At 45.2% G+C, this 21,018-nt stretch overlaps 1 protein-coding gene across 3 annotated transcripts in view; it reads right to left on the bottom strand.

Moving 5' to 3' along the window:
• CHD2 (chromodomain helicase DNA binding protein 2) overlaps positions 1–21,018 on the bottom strand; it is a 160,600-nt gene that overhangs the window by 25,873 nt on the left and 113,709 nt on the right. For all 3 annotated transcript variants that reach the window (XM_082254680.1, XM_082254681.1, XM_082254682.1), the window contains exons 23-33: positions 20,587–20,679; positions 20,284–20,454; positions 15,721–15,896; positions 15,550–15,591; positions 14,104–14,243; positions 13,485–13,623; positions 12,256–12,406; positions 9,433–9,552; positions 8,192–8,317; positions 7,930–8,052; positions 2,598–2,732 (exon numbers count right to left, since the gene is read on the bottom strand). In XM_082254680.1, the coding sequence (XP_082110806.1) occupies positions 2,598–2,732; positions 7,930–8,052; positions 8,192–8,317; positions 9,433–9,552; positions 12,256–12,406; positions 13,485–13,623; positions 14,104–14,243; positions 15,550–15,591; positions 15,721–15,896; positions 20,284–20,454; positions 20,587–20,679 (1,416 nt within the window). The remainder of the gene's footprint in view (positions 1–2,597; positions 2,733–7,929; positions 8,053–8,191; positions 8,318–9,432; positions 9,553–12,255; positions 12,407–13,484; positions 13,624–14,103; positions 14,244–15,549; positions 15,592–15,720; positions 15,897–20,283; positions 20,455–20,586; positions 20,680–21,018) is intronic.

The following is a 21,018-nucleotide window of genomic DNA, read 5'->3' as shown; positions in this document are numbered from 1 at the left end:
GAAACATCCTCCTCGCTGTCTGAAGAGACAGGACCCGAGACACCAATCCCAGATGAAGTACCTGCAACTGCAGAAATAGGCTCAGAGTCTGAATCCGAGGTTTCAGATAATAAGGGGTTAGGCGGGGGTCGCTTTCTTGCGCCCTGTCCCTGACAAGCCACTTCCACCCGGGACACAAAAGTTTCCATAATAGCTGACAAAGATTCAATTGTCAGTGGGGTGCTGGAGGATCCTGCAGACCCCTCGAGGGGATCCGGAGGAGATACATGAGTGGCAGGGTCCATGTTAATTCAGGACACCTTTGCCAGCAAAACAAAAAAACTTTTTTTTTTTTTTTTTGTGTCTCCCCCTAGCGCAATAGCGCCCCTCAGAGTACCTGCTTCTCGATCCCACAGAGAGAGAGAGGGACCCCCAAGGCTCACCACCCGATGCAGTGAAGTTTCCAACCAACTGCAGTCAGCGTCTGTCTTTTACAGACTGGAAGGAGCTGTTGCTTTTTCCCGGGTAGAAGGATGTGGCTCTGCCCCCTGTGTACGCCTTCCGGCGTTCCCAGCTCTCCACAAGGTAGCTGGGCTCACGAAACATGGCCGCCCCCATAGAAGAGACATAAGACTCCAAAAACATGGCGGCCGGCGTGACCTGAGGACATACATGCACTTGGTCTACGGCAAAATGGCGGCGGACCGCCGAAATCGTTTTCCCAGCACATCCACCTGCATCTCTGCTAAGAGGCGATATATGGATCTACAGGAGATACACTACAAATAAGGTAGGATTATACCTCCTATGTCTGCTGTAATGTTACAGTCTGCTGGGTAGAGTGTTAGCTCTCAAACCAAGTCCACTTCCCACAAACACATGCTGTATTACAAGGGGGACTTGTAAGTATCAGATATATACTGACCATATATGGAGGGGCCCATAATTCATACTACCTCATAACGAGGAAAGAAAAAAAGGGAACGTTTACTCACCATACCGAACCGACAGGCACCCTCTCTTCACAATACCCTCTCCACCGGGGTGGGGGTTTGTGGACGCCTCGACTCTCTGGTTCCTGGCGTCCAAGCGAGACTTTTAACTCGTAAGGTCAGTCCCTCCACTGGGACTCCGTCGCGGCCGACCCAGCGCGGAGCTCTGGTCTGCACGCGCTCGTAGGCAGAAACCGGGGTGACCACTGGATCTCAACATCCAGCCCGTCGCCCGACCCCGCATACTTACTTGAATGTGTCGCGGCCGACCAAGCGCAATGCCATGGTCTGCGCGCGATCGTAGGCCGGCTGGGGTGACCACAAGTGTCGCCCAGTCCGGCATTTTTGCTTGAAGATCTCACAGGAAAAAAACACTGGAGAAAAACTACCTAAAAAATGTCTTTTTCTTAAAGAAAAAAGTCTTGCCAGGACCAAAAGATCCCAGCAAGGAACTTAGGTCTTTACTCCTGACTAGACAGAAAAAAACTGATTCCCTGTAGCAGAGAGAGGGAGGATATACCCTCAGGGACTGCCCCTAAGGTGGAGCCAGAACGTTTTGTCTTTCTGCCTAGTCCTACTCCTGCGGAGACAACATAACCCAGCTCTTGAGAATCAAGAAGACTACGTCTGTCAATGAGCGATAGAGAAAAGGAAATCAAGTCGCGGTTTTATTGCCCTTCTGAAATTCCAATGATGGCCAAAGTAGGTAATACATATTGTCCTGGCCGCAATGCTTTACGCACTTCAAAAAATATACAGCGTATCGCATTTGGCATGCTAAACCACCGCCAAATGCGGCCCATTCAAGTTATTAGGAAAACATCGCAAACACATGCAATTCACATGGTTGCAGCACTGATTAAACAGGCCTTCAGAAGGCAACATATCCCAAAACCGACTATCAAATAGCTCTCAAAACCGATCGCCCACGGATTGCTTTTCCAAGGGGTGGCAAACAATACTGCACATATACATGAGCCCATAATGTGAAAACTTCCTCTCCTTCCAAATTTTGATCTAATGTGGCCCACTGATGTGATTGACTACCCAAATCAATAATAGACTGTGCGATAGGTAAGTGCAAGGGGTGTGCCTGGGCACACCCTAATCACTCTGTGCAGTGCCAATTCCCCCTACTGCCCAGCCCCCCCCCCCCCCACGTTGCGCCCACCCACTGAAGTGCTGCTGGCTTTCCTTCTCTCACCCAGCTACTACGGGGGATGTTTCAGGAAGGAGAGTGGGGAAAGGGGGTAATCAATATGTAATTTACTGGCCCCTTCCTTTTCTAAATGAACTCACTCACTGAGTTCATTCATAATGGAAGCATAGTAAACTGTACTTACTATGTTTCAGTTTGTGAATGAACAGGAAGCCGTTCAGCACAGAGCATTTCCCATTCATTTATTGTGCAGCGCAGCTGAGGCTGCAGAGAAAGACATGCGTGTTTGAGCTTTGGGGTGCACACCCTAATGCACTAGGCTGCACACACATATGGACTGTGCCAACATTGTTAATCATTGTGCTTATAAAACGTAAAGGCTGAGTGTTTTGCAGTAGTATATTTACGTTTATGAGCCTCACTGTAAATTAATAGAATAGCATGCATGTATATAAAAGGTTTCCTACAATGCTGAAGGTTTCCTGGTCCAGGTCATCTTCCTCTTCCTCTCCAATAGGAACTGGGTCGTTTCCCGCTGTAATATGGACCGGTCCCTGGTTCTTTTTGCTCCGACCACCAGACTTGCCTTCACCCCGCTTTGGCTTTATTGCAAAGTAAATGCATTGTCAGTCATTATGCACATCCAAAGAATGATGAATCAAATAAAAACCAGTATGGCAACAAGTAGACCATAATAAAGGAAAGGGAAAGGGACCTGGACATGTGCCACATGCGGGTAATTACTACAAACACAAAATGGAAGCAGGCACCCAGTCCTGCTGGTGGTGGATTTTAAAGGCACTTACATGGATACCATATATCATTATAATTAAATTATAATTAGGGTAAAAAGGATAACTGGATTTATGTGGACGATGATTTACTAATTATAATTTAATTTATTATATCAGTAAAATAAAAATACATATAAAAACATTTTTTTTCAATGTGAAACTAATAAAAATATTTGTCTTGCAATTAGATATATGTGGCATTTTTGTGGCTGGTCTTGAGGAAGCACAAAGCGAAACGCGTCGACCACTACACCCAACCAATACCTCTCATGTGAAAATTATATGTAGATGTTTTTTTTTGTATGCCACTTATTTTATAAGCAATCAACACATAACCAAATGTATTGATGTTTTTAATTACTATGATGTCTCTAAGTCTTTTATGTATATATGAGGATTAACAAATGAATTTTTAAACAATATATGGTATCCATGTAAGTGCCTTTAACCTGTTCCCGACCATCCACCGCAGATTGACTGCAGCAGTGCGGCCCTCCTGCGCGAAACTACATAGACCTACGTCGGCTGCGCGTCTGCAGCTAGGGGGCAAGCGTGCGCCGCCAGCGGCACGCTCCCACCACACTCGGCAGTGGGGACTTCGATGCACAGGGGAGGCCGCTCTGATTGCCGCCTGACACCCACGATCGCTCCCCGCTGAGAGAGAAGTACGGTCAGCTGTTGTAAACACAGCTGACCATTCTTCTCTCTGGAATGATCACAAAGAACCTGTGATCCTTCTATATAGGATCACAGGTCTCTTTGATCATTTCACAAGCCACGCCCCCATACAGTTAGAATCACTCCCCTAGGCTCACATTTAACCCATTGATCACCCACAATGTGTCATTATTACAGCAAGAGTGCATATTTAGCACTGATTACTGTAGCAATGTCACTGGAACCCCAAAAGTGTCAAAAATGTAATTTAGGGGTCCGATCTGTCCGCCGCAATGTTGCAGTCCCGCTAAAAATCGCAGATCGCAGCCATTACTAGTTAAAAAAAAAAAACAATAAAAATTAAATAAATCTTTCCCGTAGTTAGCAGACGCGATAACTTTTGCGCAAACCAATCAAAATACGCTTATTGCGATTTTTTTTTACCAAAAATTTGTAGCAGAAAAAAAATTGGCATAAAATGTTCAAAAATTTTGATTTTTAAATTTTTTTTGGGAATGTTATATAGCAGAAAGTGAAAAATATTGTTTTTTTTTTTTTTTCAGAATTGTCGCTCTTTTTTTGTTTATAGCACAAAAAATTAAAAATCGCAGAGGTGATCAAATACCACCAAAAGAAAGCTCTAATTGTGGGGAAAAAAGGGCATCAATTTTATTTGGGTACAGCGTTTTGCGACTGCGCAATTGTCTGTTAAAATAACGATGTGCCGAATCGCCAAATAGGGCCTAGTCATTAACCACTTAAGCCCCGGAGGATTTGGCTGCTAAACGACCAGGGGGTATTTTGCGATTCGGCACTGCGTGACTTTAACGGACAATTGCGCGGTCGTGCGACGCTGTACCTAAACGAATTTGGAGTCCTTTTTTTCCCCACAAACAGAGCTTTCTTTTGGTGGTATTTGATCACCTGTGCGATTTTTTGATCATGCGCTATAAACAAAAAAAGAGCGTTAATTTTGCAAAAATAGCAATATTTTTCACATTTTTTTTTTATGAAATTCCCCCCCAAAAAAATGTAAAAATCAAAATTTTTTAACATTTTCGGCCAATTTGTTTTATGCTACCTATGTTTGGTAAAAAAAAAAATCGCAAAAAGCATATTTTGATTGGTTTGCGCAAAAGTTATTGCGTTTACTAACAAAGGGAAAGATTTTTGTCATTTTTGTTGTTTTTTTTTTTTAACGCATAATGGCGGCGATCTGCGATTTTTTTTGCGGGACTGCGACATTGGGGCGGACAGATCGGACCCTTGACTGACATTTTTGACACTTTTGGGGGTCCCAGTGACATTACTACACTAATCAGTGCTATATATGCACTGTTACTGTAAAAATACACTGGTAGTGAAGGGGTTAACTTTATTTGGGAGGGAGGGGCTGTGTGTGTCCCTAGGGGCGTGCTTTCTACTGTGATTGGCTGTGGCTTGAGCTGTAAGGACACTGATCAACGGATCTACATAGTAGATCCGTGTGATCAGTGTCTTTACACCGAGGAGAATGACAGGCAGCTTGTTTACACAAGCCGCCTGACTTTCTCCCTCTCCCCCGCCGATCGCAGAGTGGCCGGCGGACATCGGGTCCGGCGGTCACACGCGCGGGGGGGGTCCGTGACCGCGCGGGAGCGCGCCGGCGGCGGCGCGCGCTCGCTCCCCAGACCCTCCCAGGCTAGTGACGTACCGATACGTCACTCTGCCTGTGAGGGGCTGACCACCGCAGTATATAGTCGTGCGGCGGTCGGCAAGCGGTTAAGGGGGCAAATCCTTCCGGTCCAGAAGTGGTTAAAATCCACCACCAGCAGGACTGGGTGCCGGCTTCCATTTTGGGTTTGTAGACTATAATAAAGGGGCAGCATAATAAAACTCACATGATACATTACATAGGTTCAATATTTACACCGATCAACCAAACTGATCAATGATATATGATGGCAAGTTATAACCTAGCAAAGCCATACCATTTATTGAGTGTGCGGCATTCAGAAGTCATCAAACACTTATAGTAGAATATCTTCTATAGAACAATACTGTGATAATTAGACCCCGTTCACACTGGGGCGACTTGTCAGGCGACCTGGTCGCCTGACAAGTCGCGGTGGGTCGTCTGCCATAGATTAGCACAGGACCCGTTCTAATAGGAGCGACACAAGTCGCTCTGACTTAGAAAAAGGGTCCTGTACTACTTTGGGGCGACCTGGCGCGACCTGCATTGACTTCAATGATATGAAGTCCGTGCATGCCGCTCCGAGGTCGCGGTGCGAGCTGTGCACCGCGACTTCACAGGTCGCCCCGGGAAGTCGGGTCGCCTGTATGTGAACCGGCTCTTGGTGGTATCTATCCCACAACACAGCATTCAGGGTGAAGCAATTGTTTTCTTTTTTTAACTAGAGATTGATCACTTAGCAAAGCCAATAGGGTTCAGTTTAATCATCCAATCATGTGCAAAAAAAAAATCTATTTTGCATGTTGGGGTATTCAAAAGTGCACCAAGTTTTTTGTGCCAAGCTACTTTGTGAAGTGAAAATTCTCTACATCCTTGAAAAATCAAGGCCAGTGTTCTTGTACTGCACAGCATACAGAATTGTAAGGCGTAACTAGAACCTTCAGTGCCCCGATGCAGGAAACCATAAGAGGCCCTCCCATGGTGGCGAAACACCGGGGCCTGGTCGTAAGTGCGACCTTTGCAACCCTGGTAGCTCTGTCACTGTTGTCAGTATTTTTTTATTTTTGTCATTTTATTTTTTACTTTTTGTTTTTACCATTTTATTTTAACTTATTTGTTCATTTAAATTTTACAATTTTATTTTTTAATTATTTTTCAAAACTTTTTTCTTTAGGACCCCCTGTTGGGGGGCTTTGGTGAGATATCAGGGGTCTAGACAGACCTCCGATGTTTAACCTTTGAGACCGAGAGAGGAGATTGAGAGGACAGCCCTTAAATCTCCATCTCTGCAGCACAGAATGAATGGACAGAAAAAACTCTGTAGAGAGCTTACTGCTCATTCACAAACTGAAACATAGCAAACACTGTTTAATATGCTTCAGTTACGAATTAACAGAGTCAGTGATCGGTATTAATTACTGACTATATTTATTAAGACAAGGAAGGGGCTGGTAAATACCACATTTACCGCCCCTTCCCTGTTCTCCATCCTGACAGATGCCTCGCAGCAGCCACAGAAGAGGGGAGGGGGGAACCCGGCAGAGCCACGGAGATGAGGGGGGACTGGGGAGTACACAGGAGTTTGGGGAAGCAGGGGAGGAGGGTATATAGAGGAACTGATCCCCCTCCATTTTCCTCCTGCAGCCTTTCAGTGGCTGTAGGAGGAAAATGGAGGGGGATCGGTTCCTCTATATGCAGCCCCTCCTATCCAGGTGTACAGGGGGACGCATGGGCCCTGAAGCATGGGGCCGTGTAACAATTAGGACCCTTGTATGTAATAGTGATCGACCTATATCGTTTTTTTACCATCGGTCATCAGCCGATATTTTCGGACATTAACATTTTTTTTTTTTTTTTTAGGTCTACAGGTGCTGTGGTGGAGGGATCTGGAAGTCTAAAAGACCCCAAACCCCTCCTCTGCACTTAAAAGCATTCAAAACGCCAAGTTTGGCTGTTTTGAATGCTGTAAGTTTTTGAATTTGGCGCCGCCAGTATCCGGAAGTGATGTCATGTCATGATATCACTTCCGGGTACTCGGCCGCGCCAAATTCAAAGAAATAGAGAACCAGTCAGACGGCTGTGGTGCAGATGGAGACCCGGACAGACGGCAGCGGTGAAGGTAGGATGCCCGGGTCTCCCGGTGGGACAGGAGACCCAAGTGAGCCGCGTAAGGCGGGGGGAGGGGGGGACATCCCCTCCCGCTCCTTGGAATGACAGCCGAGCGGCTTCTCAGCCGTCGGCTATGGACACCGGTACCGTGGTGATGCCTCTAGCTGCAGGCATCACTCCGGTACAAGCACTTTCCCGAAATATCGGCAATATCGGTAAATCAAAAGGCTGATTGCGATATATCGGGGAAAGTGCATATCGGCCCTTGCTATATCGGTTGATCTCTAGTATGTACGCTCCTGGTCTGGGGCATGTCATGTTCAGGAGGTTTGAAGAATGTAACTTACAAAACAAGGTGGGTACACTTTTGTTACCATAATAAATTTAGCAATGTGAAAGGGTGTGGGTAGAGCTACCGCTCTCACTTCTTGACTTTTTTTCATTTATACAATTGTGCAATGTGGACCAGAATAGAAGTCACCATTAGAGGTAATTCGATTAGCCACATCTGAGCCCTACAAAGCTTTAACATATCCTAGCACAGAATTCATCTGTATATTATACCTTTTCTTTTGCTTTCTTCTTTTCTTTGGCTCCTTCTTTTTTTTGGTTCTGTTTATCCTTATTTTCTTTGTTATCTTTTTTCTTTTGCTTTTTCTTGCTTGGACTCTTCAGCGAGCCATCCTCCTATAGAAAAGCCCAAATAGCCACATTTTGAACAAATAACAAATGGGAAGATTTGCCTAACACCATTAGTGATTTCAATAGGTCAACTTGCTCCTGATAGTAGCCTGTGTGGCCAGCTCTATAAAGATAACACGCTCACCTTTGTGTCTCCATCTTCTGAATGGTTGTCAGAATTTTTTGGGGAGGAGATTTCATTGCCATGCTCATCCTTCGCTTTTCCAGCTCCCTCTTTCTTCGCACGTGGCCGTCTTTTCTTTACCTTGACCTGGAACAGAAAGTTTACGATTCAAAGGCTGGATAAAACCTGAGAACTGTAATGTAGATGGAGGCACAAACACCATAATTCCAGAATGCTTCCCTACAGGGGCGTAACTACAGGGGTTGCAATTGCAACCGGGCCCCATGCTCCGGGGGGCCTGTGCGGCTCCCCCGTACATCTGGATAGGAGGAGCGGCGGGGGCAGCATGTAGAGAAATCACTGTCCTACTTTTTCCTCCTGTAGCTGCCGGAGGGAAATGGAGGAGATTGGTTCCTCTGTATGCTGCCCCCGCCACTCCTCCTATCCAGTTCACTTGTGTTCTGCTGTCTCTGGGACCCTGTGTGCTCCCCCCCCCCCCCCACTGTGCTGCCGGATTCCTCTCTCCCCTCTCCTGCCAGCTGCTGAAGGGGATGTGTCACAATAGAGAACCAGGAAGGGTCGGTAAATACGTAATTTACCAGCTCCTTCCTTTTCTGAATGGACAGAGTCATAGTCAGTCACATTGTAAAAAAATAAATAAAATAAAATGATAAAAAATAATGCAATTAAAATGCCAAAAAAAACTACGGACACCAGTGGGTGAACTTCCAGGATCGCAAAGGTCACACTTGCAACCGGACCCTGGCATTCCACCACTGTGGGGAGGTCCCAAGATGGCAGGAAGGGGTCCCACTGCAGAACTTGTGAAAGGGTCCTGCTGCGGGACCGTAATAAAGGGCTCTGCAAAGAGAGTAAAGGGCCCCAGGATCAGTGGGAAGAGCCCCAGGCTTGCAGGGAAGGGCCAGGAGTCCGGGGGGCCCTTCATGGTTTCTTGCACCGGGGCCCTGAAGGTTCTAGTTACACCTCTGCTTCCCTATTTTGAATATGCAATTCAGTTTTGATAAGCAATTCCTAGGAAGGATGTTCTTGAATTACAAAGAGTTCAGCAAAGGGCAACAAAACTATTAAGGCTGCTGGGGGACCTCAGCTCTGGGCAACGATTACATAGATTACACTTGAACTTGATAGACCCGTGTCTTTAGTCAACTTTATCAAACATATAGAATGATCATTTTGCAGAGACGACTGAAATGATCTGAGATACCAGCTTCAACAATCCTGCCATTCCAACAGATACAAACCTCATCGCCTTGGCCACTCTCCTTTTTCTCAACTTCTTTTTTCAGCATTTTTAGCAGATAGTCTGCTCTGGTCTGCAAGTGTTTCCCTTGTGGCTTCTTCTCCGTTTCCCCTGGCAAGATCTAAGCACAAAAATATCTGTCATGCACATGGAAGTACTAAACATAAAGACTGACCACATACTGACATATATATGTTATATAAAGAGATTATTGAATATATATATATATATTTTAGCTGAGACCCTAGAGAATATAATGGCGGTCGTTGCAATATTTTATGTCACACTGTATGCGCGCAGAAGTCTTTCAAATGCAATTTAAAATACACTTCCAAAGAAATTGAAAAAAAAAAACTAAACTAAAACGTAAAGTTAGCCCAATTTTTTTGTATAATGAGAAAGATGGTGTTACGTCCAGAATCGTGATCTTCATATTAAGCAGAAAAAAATGTCTCATTTTATCCAGAATCGTGCAGCTCTACTCTTCATAGAAACAAATAAACAAATGTTCAACAAACATACTCACCTAGGTGATTGAAGGATTGGTCCTCCACCAGCTCTAAAACCAAGAACTGAGCTAGCAAAGAACACTGATCACTCTTTCATTCTTGGTCTTCAGTGATCAGAGAGCCGTGACTTAGTCATCGCCTCTCTGCTCTGCCCAGTTTCTTGGTGGCATGTTGAAAGGCTAAAACTTTATAGTCGGGATTATTCCAGAGTCTGGTCAGGCTCTGATGTCAGCCAGCAGCAGGCCTTAGCATACTGTCAGGTGAAAACGGGTCACAGGAGTGCAGAACGAAGTGCACTGTGATCCATAGGAGAAATCTAGCCAAAATAGCTTTGGCGGAAAGACGGTACTTGAATCCCGGCAAGCCCCTCACCAACCCCGCAGCTTACCAGGTGATGACTGATTGAGCCCCCTGCGTCCTGGGGAGGAGGGGAAAGCCATCTCAGGCCTCGGCCTTGGAGGCACGCTACCGCCAAAAGCATTCCCCTCCTGTCTGCTCAGGGATGCAGCCCGCGGCCCACTCAAGCAGGGGCTTTCCCTACGACCTGGCAGTCAGTCTGACAGGTCCCGAAGGTAAAACTGGTCTGTCAGAAGATGCCGAGTTGGCCGAGTGCCCCTGGACGCCAAACCCCCCCCCCGATGGCAAAGCACAGAGTTTCTCTGGCAGCCCCCAGTTTTTGGATAAGGCATCCCAAAAGCGCGACAGCATATGGAAGGTGGGAGAGCCCACTCCCAAAGCAAACCCCATGATGCCACATGCCTTATATGGTTCAGGAGGGTGCCTCCCCCCTTATATGGTTCAGGAGGGTGCCTCCCCCCTTATATGGTTCCCCCCTGGCCTGCTAGGATGCATGTTTGGATAAGGGTCGGGTTTGGATTTTCCTTTTTTTTTTGGGGGGGGGGGGGGGCGGCAATGCTGTTTTTTTTTTTTTTACATGGAGTTACTCTTAAGATCCATACCATATCTCAAAGGCCTGTTATGGATTTGAGGGGGGGGGGGGACACTGTTTTTTTCGTGAATTTTCTATTGCCGGCATTCTTTTTCAGCTCTCTGCAGGGAAGCCCACTGACATTACAAGTCATCGGTTGTTAAGGACACAGCGGCCGGCTTCCCAGTCCGCTGCTTAACAACTAGCTATTCTTCACACAGAATTCAAATCGGTCGATTGTTTTTCCACTGATCCGAATTCAAACGTTCCGAAAATTTGGAATATGTAAGAAAATTATTAAACAAAACTAAATGAAATCCGGATCGAAATAACGAAATGAAATCTATCTGAAACTAAACAAATTTTTCTCTTCTACACATGTCTAAAGCAGAAGTACCTGTTGGGGGCGCACATACCACTGGTTGTAGTGTAAACTTTTCTATATATATATATATATATATATATATATATACAGTATAATGTTTGGGTGTTTTAGGTAATTTTCTAGCAAAAAAACACTGATTTTAACTTGTAAACAACAAATGTCAGAAAGAGGCCTGCTCTGCTCTTTAGGTGGTTAAACTGACCTCATTTATAGACCGAAGTTCATTCCTTTGATCTAAGGCTGCATTCACATGTCAGCTTATAATCGCGGGCAGAACCGCCGCGGTTCCGCCCGCGATTCGGAGATTTATTGCAAATCGCGGGACGCCTAGCGTTGCCCGTTGATTTGCAATATCCCCCCAAACGCCGAGCGATGTTGCCGCGATTTACGCCCGCCGAATCGCGGCAACATCGCGCAAACAAAATCTAGGGACGCAATACGCTCCAAAAAAGTACAAGAGCTTCTTTGGAGCGTATTGCGTCCCGCGATTTTGTTTGCGCGATGTTGCCGCGATTCGGCGGGCGTAAATCGCGGCAACATCGCTCGGCGTTTGGGGGGCTATTGCAAATCAACGGGCAACGCTAGGCGTCCCGCGATTTGCAATAAATCTCCGAATCGCGGGCGGAACCGCGGCGGTTCTGCCCGCGATTATAAGCTGACATGTGAATGCAGCCTTAATGAACGCAATAATATGTTTGTTTTTATCTCAGCGCTGAGAAACGCTGTGATGAACTTTGCCGACTGCCTTTTTTTTTTTTCTTAGCTCTGAGCAGAGAATGGCTCTGCACCTGTTACATGAATCGTGGAAATGCCTGATTAGGATCGTGAGGGGAGTTGAATCGAATTTGTGATTTTTTAATGATTAATCAGAGAGCAGAGCTGCACCAGATTTTGCACTCTCCAATTTTAGTAAATCGACCCCATTGACTTTTTATTTAGGGTACATATTTTATTATACTAATAAAAGGCTAATATAAACAAAGAGCGGGGTATAGCATGTACCTTATCAGCCAACTGTAACGCTGGGTCGCTTTTGATGAGCTCCCAGTTTCCATAACCATGTTCGACAATTCCCAGGAGTAATCGGGAATCTTCTTCTACAGTCCAATCAACATCAAAATGAGCTGCTTTGACCCGACTGGACAATCTGAAACTGGCAAAGGGAGAAGAATGAATAAAGTACACCTATATGAAGAAAAAGACATGTTGCGAAGAGGATATAAAGGTTGTTGGGTTTCTTTTAGAAGAGTGATTAAGCGTGTTCTTCTGAACCAGGTAAACCCAACCTCCAGAATTAAGCAACACCATATTATTAAAGAGGTTCTAGGCTCAAGGTTTTTTACCATTAGCTTCCACTGCTGTCAATCACAGGCAGTAAAAAGACACAAAGTAGCGCCTTGGGAGCGAGCCTTTTTTTTTTTTTTCAAACCTTTCCTTTAATATCACTTAAATCTCCACAGCCTAAAGTGGGGTACACACTAGTAGAAAATCTGCCGAAAATTCCCGTTCAAGGTAAAATCGTCCGATTTTCGGCTAGTGTGTACACAACTTTCAGCAGCCGATGCCAACATTTTCAACGAAAAAAAACGGAGGGACAAACACCAAAATTTTTTTTGCCCGTCCCCAGAAGACCGATTTTTGTTTAATGTGTATGCAGTACGTCCGTGAAAAATCAGATACGAAAGACCGCGCATGATCTGAAGTTGCTGACAACCCGGACGTCTAGGAACAAATGTGCCAAAAAAAAAAGAAAAATCGGACAGGAAATTTCGTGAGCATTTATGCACTGTCAACTAAAAACGGTTATGAACGCTGAGAAGACAGAGAAAAATCGGAGGATATTTCGTCCGATTTTCATCAAGTGTGTACGGCCCATTGCCTTGGTAAGCTGCTATCATAACAGACAGACAATATGGAGGAACCCAGGGCTAGAAGTAGATTTCAAACATGACATGTCCACAAAACATACAACTTTCATCACTGGAGGAACCAATTCCCTTCAACCTAAACTGGGCTACTTTAATGCTATAGTTTAGCATTTTATAAATACATTACATTAAGGACATATATTATTAAGCATGGCAAGCCTCACTTCTAGAACCCTTGTCATTTATAAGGCCAAAATTGGGAGATATACAAAAATGGTGCAATAAGGAATTGTAATTTGGCCAAAAAACAAACAAATTGGATCAACAGTAATGAGGAAAATACAAAGACACAGTCAGACTTACTTTTTCTTTTCCTCTGCATCTTTAGGAATGGCTTTGCTAAGAATCTCAAAGTCTTCTTCATGCTGAATAATTGCTTTCACGTTTACTTGAACACCAGAAATTTTTATGGTTGGACCTCTTCTTTTGCCCGGACCTTTCCCTGGAACAAAATAAACACAACTGCGTGATTTTCTGGAGTAATGACTAAACTTCTGGTTATACTCGTAGAAGATGGTCAGATATTGCACCCCATAAGCAGGGCCGTCTTTAGTATGGATTGGACCCTGGGCAAATATTTTCTTGGGCCCTACCAAATGCACCTATCAACTATTTGTGGGACGTGCAGGCTCAAGGGGCAGCTGTTTTGGGCCCCACAACAATGGCTGGGCCCGGGGCAGCTTCCCCTTTTGCCCTGTGTTAAAGACAGCCCTGCTCATAAGTGATGTAAGGTTACCACATCTCAGGAGCTCATAGACTGGATTATCATTTTCTGGAACTAGTAAACCCCACCATGCCTTATTAGAATGTACTCTCCCAATTTTTTTTAACAATTTTTTTTTCAAAAACAAAGTACAAGTGATCACAATTATTACAATTAGTTCTCGTAATATCAATGTTATATGAAATGGAAAAAAATTACCATCAGTGGGATTCTCTTTCAACTGCTCCTCAAACTCTTGCATTGCTGATGTGCAGCTGGAGTGCAGTAAATCTCCCAGTCTCTTCAGATCTGCCACCGACTTTTCCACAAGCTCTGCGTCATGTGCGATGCATTCCAACCTGAGGGTAGCAAGAAGTCATTGGGGCTTATTTACTAAAACTGGAAGAGTGCAAGATCTGGTTAAGCTCTGCATAGAAACCAATCAGCTTCCAGGTTTTTTGTCAAAGCATAATTGAACAAGATAACCACTTGCCGACCGCATACTATATATATATACACACACACACACACACACACACACACACACACCGGCAAGCTGGCTCCTACAGGCAAAACCACGTAGGGGTATGTCGGTCGCCTGGGAGGAACTAGGGGGCGAGCGTGCGCCACCGGCGGCGCGCTCCCGCCTCCCGATCGTCAGCAGGGAAGCCAATGTGTGCGTCAGGCGGCTCCGATTGCTGCCTGACACCCGCGATCGCTCCCCGCTGAGAGAGAAGGATGGTCGGCTGTTGTAAACACAGCTGACCGTTCTCCCTGAAATGATCACAGAGCTCATGTGATCCTTCTATATAGGATCACATGTCTCTATGGTCATTTCAGAAGCCACGCCCCCCCCCCCCTCCCAGTTAGAATCACTCCCCTAGGCTCACATTTAACCCCTTGATTACCCACAGGGTTAACCCCTTCCCTGCCAGTGTCATTATTACAGTAACAGTGCATATTTATAGCACTGATTACTGTAGTAATGTCACTGGTACCCCCCAAAAGTGTCAAAAATGTCAGTTAGGGGTCCAATCTGTCTGCCGCAATGTTGCAGTCCCGCAAAAAATCGCAGATCGCCGCCATTACTTGTAAAAAAAAATGACATAAACCTTTCCCGTAGTTAGTAGACGCAATAACTTTTGCGCAAAACAATCAAAATACGCTTATTGCGTTTTTTTTAACCATAAATATGTAGCAGAAAACAAATTGGCCTAAAATGTTAAAAATATTTTGATTTTTAAATTATTTTTTTGAGAATGTCATATAGCAGAATGTAAAAAATATTGGGGTTTTTTTTTCAAAATTGTCGCTCTTTTTTTGTTTATAGTGCAAAAAATAAAAATCACACAGGTGATCAAATACCACCAAAAGTAATCTCTATTTGTGGGAAAAAAAGGACGTCAATTTCATTTGGGTACAGCATTGCATGACCGTGCAATTGTCTGTTAAATGCAACGCAGTGCCGAATCACAAAATAGGGCCTGGTCATTAAGGGGGCAAATCTTTCCGGTCTTAAAGTGGATAAAGTTAAATGCGGATTGGCTGCCATGCACAGCTGCTCCAGATTCTGCACTCTCCAGTCTTAGAAAATCAATCCCACTATATTTTAAGATGTTATCATTTACAAGCATAGACACACAGAAGATACTAAATACAACATACCTTTCAAGTGGAGTCGGAAACTTCTTGTAGGCTTTGATAAACCTAAAATAAACAGAAATAATAAAAAATGAACCCTTATGGAAGCACTATATTATATGTATTATAATATGTAATATTAAGTATACACAAATGCCAATCAGTAGCACATTACAACCATTATGCATCCTATACCTTCGTATCTCTGCATCTGTGAATCCCTCCACTGTGTCTTTCCGGACACTACGAGGACGTCCTCTGCGCTTGGGTTTTCTATCATCGTCAGAGTCATCAGTTTCACTGTCTGAGCCAGAGGACCTCTGAGCCTTCTGCTTTGATTCCAGGTCAGACTCGCTGTCATTTGCTTGTGCCTGCCAGATGAAGTCAGCATCAGTTTATTGTAAGGATCGTTGCAGTGTTCTGCCAGTGATTTAAGTGCACATTATATACACATTCTGTACAAAGGTTCTATACAACAAGCACATTCTGGCATCAGAACATGCTGTGCATAAAGTCCAGGGCTTTTTTTCCAGCAGGAACGCAGTTCTGGCACCTCTAGCACTGAATCTATGTAATAGCAACTGGTGTGGGGTGTGCTGGAGGGTCTATTGATGCTGGCTGTTGGGAGGATCTATTGTCGCTGATGGGGATCTGTTTTTGTGAGGGTCTTATGTTGCTTGTGGGGGATCTATTGTTGCTAGTGGGTCTTATGTTGCTGGTAGGGGGGATCTATTTTACTGCTTTTCTCGTTATTACCAAATTCCATTCAAATTATTTAGCACCACAAAGTGATACTTGGTTTTGTATTCTCTAAAAGGGGGCAGTACTAGGAGGAGGGTAGGGGGTGGAACCAAGGGACAGTGCTTAGAGGTGGGTAGGGGGCAGAGACAAGGGGGGGAGTTCCTGCACCTATTCTCTGAGAAAAAAAAGCCCTGATAAAGTCTGACTACAGTTCAAAAGTCTGGCCTGGCCTCCATCATTGCTGAAAGCCACAACCTCTCACTTTCATATGACTTTTAGCCTGAAAGTAGGTGCAGACTCCTTGGGTGGCTGTGGCATTTGTCCATTCTGAACAACCTTACCCAGGTCTTCGATCCCATCAGCCTCTGCCAGTCTGTGTCATTCATAATCTATTCCCATCAGCCTGTATAAGCATGGTTTTTGGGGAGTATTGCAAAGATTTTTAAAGCTGAAGTTTATTCTGCTTATATGTTGCTATCCCTGGTCCCCACCCCGGACTAACATCATTGACATACTAAAGAAACTTTGAAAACTAAATTTTTTTAAAAACTTTTTTTTTTTTAGACCAGTGTTCAACTGGGGTGTCGTTTTGGTTTCCCTGGGTGCCATGAGCATACGACCCAGTTTGCCCTGGATCAGTATCATGCTCTAGGGCAGGACAGACCATGTCATTCATTGCTATGGTGTTAAGAGGCCAGTCCACCCACACTGTGGCAACACGACACTGATCTAGTGCTTTGTTGCTGGAGTCAAAGGGTAGGGCTCCGACGTGAAGAGTGTGATTGCGGGGGGGGGGGGGCTGGGGGGACCGTGTGATTGGGTGGGCTCTGTGATGGGGGAAATCTGTGGTTTTGGGGTGGAGGGAGAGATTCTAAAGTAATGGGGACACCCTGATGTGATCGGGGCCTCATCTATAGGGGGTCTTTGATGTCTGGGTGGCTCTAATGTGATGGGGCGCTATCATGTATGGAGAGCCCTCTGATATAAAGGTGAGGGCTCTGACATGAAGAGGGGACTCTGACATCACGGAGGACCTCTGATATCACGAAGGAACCTCTGATTTGAAGAAGGGCTTCTGATGTGAAGTGAATTTTACCAAGGCTCAGGTTTCTGATCGACAAGTAAAATTTACTTATTTTACATTTTAGACTGGGATGCCTTGGGTCGCGCACTTTTAAAGTGTGCCACAACTGAAAAAAGGTTGAGAAATGCTGGTGTGAATAATATATACACTAGGGGTGCTCAACCTTTTGAAGATTGAGAGCCACTCAAAGGAGGGGTCGGTAACCTATGTCCCGCAGGCCGCACCTGGCCCACTGCCGCTAAATGTCTGGCCCGTCAGTGCACGTGTGCACTGTCTGGCCCTTCAGTGCACGTATGAATTTACATGCACCCGGCCCACGGACATTTTAAAGTGGTTGTTAAGCCACTTTGTTATATTTACACAAACGTCCCTGTTTGCTAATGACAAGTGTCCCAATGCCTGTGCTTTATTAATAAAATGCTGCTATATACCTGATTTCCAAGCGCCAATCGGTGCTCACGTGCCCGGCCGACTCTCCCCTCTCCCGATCTGACAGCTAGAGTGGGAGGGATTGAGAGTCCCCTGACATCAGCAGGGAGGGGAGGAGGAGAGAGCCATGCACAGGCACTGGGACACTTGTCATTAGCAAACAGGGACGTTTGCGTAAACATGACAAAGTACAAAGTGCCTTAAGTAGTAGCTTAAGTAGCTGCAGGGGGAGCTGTGTAATATGTAGTGTGTGTGTGTGTGTGTGTGTGTGGGGGGGGGGGGGGGCTGTGTAATATGCAGGGGGGCTGTGTAATGTAAAGGGGTTCAGAGGTACGGGGGCTGTGTAATGTAAAGGGGCCCAGAGGTGCAGGGGCTGTGTAATGTAAAGGGGTCCAGAGGTGTGGGGGCTGTGTAATGTAAAGGGGTTCAGAGGTGTGGGAGCTGTGTAATGTAAAGGGGTCCAGAGGTGTAGAAGGCTGTGTAATGTAATGGGAGCCAGAGGTGTAGGGGGCTGTGTAATGTAAAGGGGGCAAGAGGTGCGGGGCTGAATAATGTAAAGGGGTCAAGAGGTGCGGGGGCTGTGTTATGTAAAGGGGTCCAGAGGTGCGGGGGCTGTGTAATGTAAAGGGGTCCAGAGGTGCGGGAGCTGTGTAATGTAAAGGGGTCCAGAGGTGCGGGAGCTGTGTAAAGTAAAGGGATCCAGAGGTGCGGGAGCTGTGTAATGTAAAGGGGTCCAGAGGTGCGGGAGCTGTGTAAAGTAAAGGGGTCCAGAGGTGCGGGAGCTGTGTAAAGTGAAGGGGTCCAGAGGTGCGGGAGCTGTGTAATGTAAAGGGATCCAGAGGTGTTGAGGGCTGTGTAATGTAAAGGGGTCCAGAGGTGTAGGGGGCTGTGTAATGTAAAAGAGTCCATAGGTGCAGGGGGCTGTTTAATGTAAAGGGGATCAGAGGTACAGGGACTGTGTAATGTAAGGGGGCCAGAGGTGCAAGGGCTATGTAATGTTATTTTCATTTATTAGCAGGTGAATGCGGCCCTCCATGCATTCACATACGTTGAATCCGGCCCTTGAGTGGAAAAAAGTTGGGGACCCCTGATTTATAAGGATATTAAGGATAATTTCACCTTTTGTAACATGTTACACCCAAATTCAGGGAGTAACATGTTATACCCAAATTCAGGGAGTAACATGTAACAGATGCACCAGCCCCCGGTCCCCCCAAACCCCCAGTCTGACAGCTAGCCTGGGGATCTTCTCCCTCTTGCTAGCTGTCAAAATCTGTAAAAGACATCCATTTACAGTGTTCTGTAAATCAGAAAACAACAAGGTCCGACAGCCTTTGAGGCTTTTAGTTCTCAATGAACTACCATGGCGCTGTTAAGCACTCTGGTAGTTCATTGATGCTTCCTGCTAGTGTGTAACTGCTTGACCATATGATGTACAGCCAAACAGCTTAACAATGTTTGAAAGAGCCCTGCATAGCACCCATGATCTACTGACCGTGAGTGCAATGCTTTCAAGGCTCCCAACAAAAAAAATAAATGCACCTTTTTTTTACCTGCAAAAAGATGTACAGTTATTTTTTGAGTAAAAGGGAACTTATCCTTTAGGTGAAATCATTAACCGGTAACAGGCCACAATGAACTATGAGGTTTGACCATTCCCAGAACCACAAATATAAATGAGCTCTTACTGTCCTGAGCCCCCTATAAGGCCGCTTTCACAATGATGCGCTGTAGTTTACTTTCCTGCTGGTTAGCTGCACCAAGCCATAGACTTCTATAACATCTTGCGGGTGTGGTGCACTTTCTGAGAGACCAGCAAACCTGCAGGTTATAATAGAAGTCTATGGCTCAGTGCCGCTAACTTGCAAGAAAGCCGCTGGTGCGCTGCACCTGCGGCTCAGTGTGAAAGCAGCCCAATAACCCTTTGCTAATATGCCCATTGCAGAAGTGCAGTGTATGTGATGTTTAATACACTGCCTTTTCCTCTAGCATCTGCTGGCATAACTCTCCAGGCTGCTAGAAAGGTCCCAAGCGAAGTGCACTTGGTATCAGGACAAGAGCCAGTGCTACAGAGGCAGCATCTGCTTATCGGGCTTCCTCCGCTGCCGGTGCCTACTCCACGCACTTTGATGCTCTGGAATGGTGGGCCAACAACCTGTTGACTGTGATCTGGGCTTGCCTACATGCCATCCCAGAGCATGGGCATGCGCTTCCCTGGTTTGAGGTCGTGGGCCACATCATGGGCTGTGCGGACCATGGATTGGCCACCCCCTGACATGCATAGTTTCATAAATTTTGCACAGGTCCTGACTTTGACTAGCAGAACCAGAATCGATAGGGAGTCAGAAAATGTCATAATGAGTTTCATTTGTATTTTAAATGTTTTCTGCTATAGTGGAATTACAATATACCGCTTTCACAAAGATCAGTGCTTTATAAAATGTTGAATGTTATAGGCTGCTCGTATACGGTTGAGTGAACTTTTTAATTGCGTCAACTCCTACCTTTTTGTTCAAGCTTCGAATCCTGGGAAGCATGTAGATCTCTTCAAGTTCTTTCTGACGCTCCTCATCCTCTACCTTCTTCCTCTGGTCCTCAGGGATAATATCGTCCCAATCTTTCTGGCCTTGGTTTTCCAGGTCAGGCTCATCTTCCATAGTTGAAAAATTAGCCACCTGAAAAAGCATCAACAATAAACCTTTTTAAACATAACAATGGTTGGTTTTAGAAGCCTTCGGTAAAGAGTTTGCAAGTTCCTGTGCCTTTCTAGGTCACTACATTTTTATGAATAAAGACAAATGGCATACCTTAAACTGAGACAGCAACTCATCGGTGGCACTGGAAGATGGCTCATTCTCTCTAGTTTCTGCCAGCCGTAAAATCTCATCAATGTCCATTTCCTATTAGTAAAGAAAGTAGAATTAAAAAAAGAAAATTAAAAACCATTGTAGATTTCAACTATACCACCAGCTTTTGTAACTTGGTGAGCGTAATAAAAAACTTTTCTATAGTGTTATGTGTAAACATGTTTATAATGTTTGTTCAGAAATGATATAAATAATGTTGTATGATTTGTATTCTAATGGTGTATCTCTCTTTTTGTAATAGTCCGCCTGGGATACTACGTGGTCTCTGAGAAAGCCTCCGGGCGAAACGCGTCAGTCCCGGTCCCTTCTGGCTGAGACTACAACGGTTACACTACATGTATATCTTTGTAAAATGTATAGTGAGAATTACTC

This window comes from Pelophylax lessonae (assembly GCF_965119305.1).
Source record: "Pelophylax lessonae genome assembly, chromosome: 4".
Taxonomy (NCBI): Eukaryota; Metazoa; Chordata; class Amphibia; order Anura; family Ranidae; genus Pelophylax; species Pelophylax lessonae.
The sequence above is the reverse complement of the archived record's forward strand: the minus strand, read 5'-3'. Positions and strand labels throughout refer to the sequence as shown.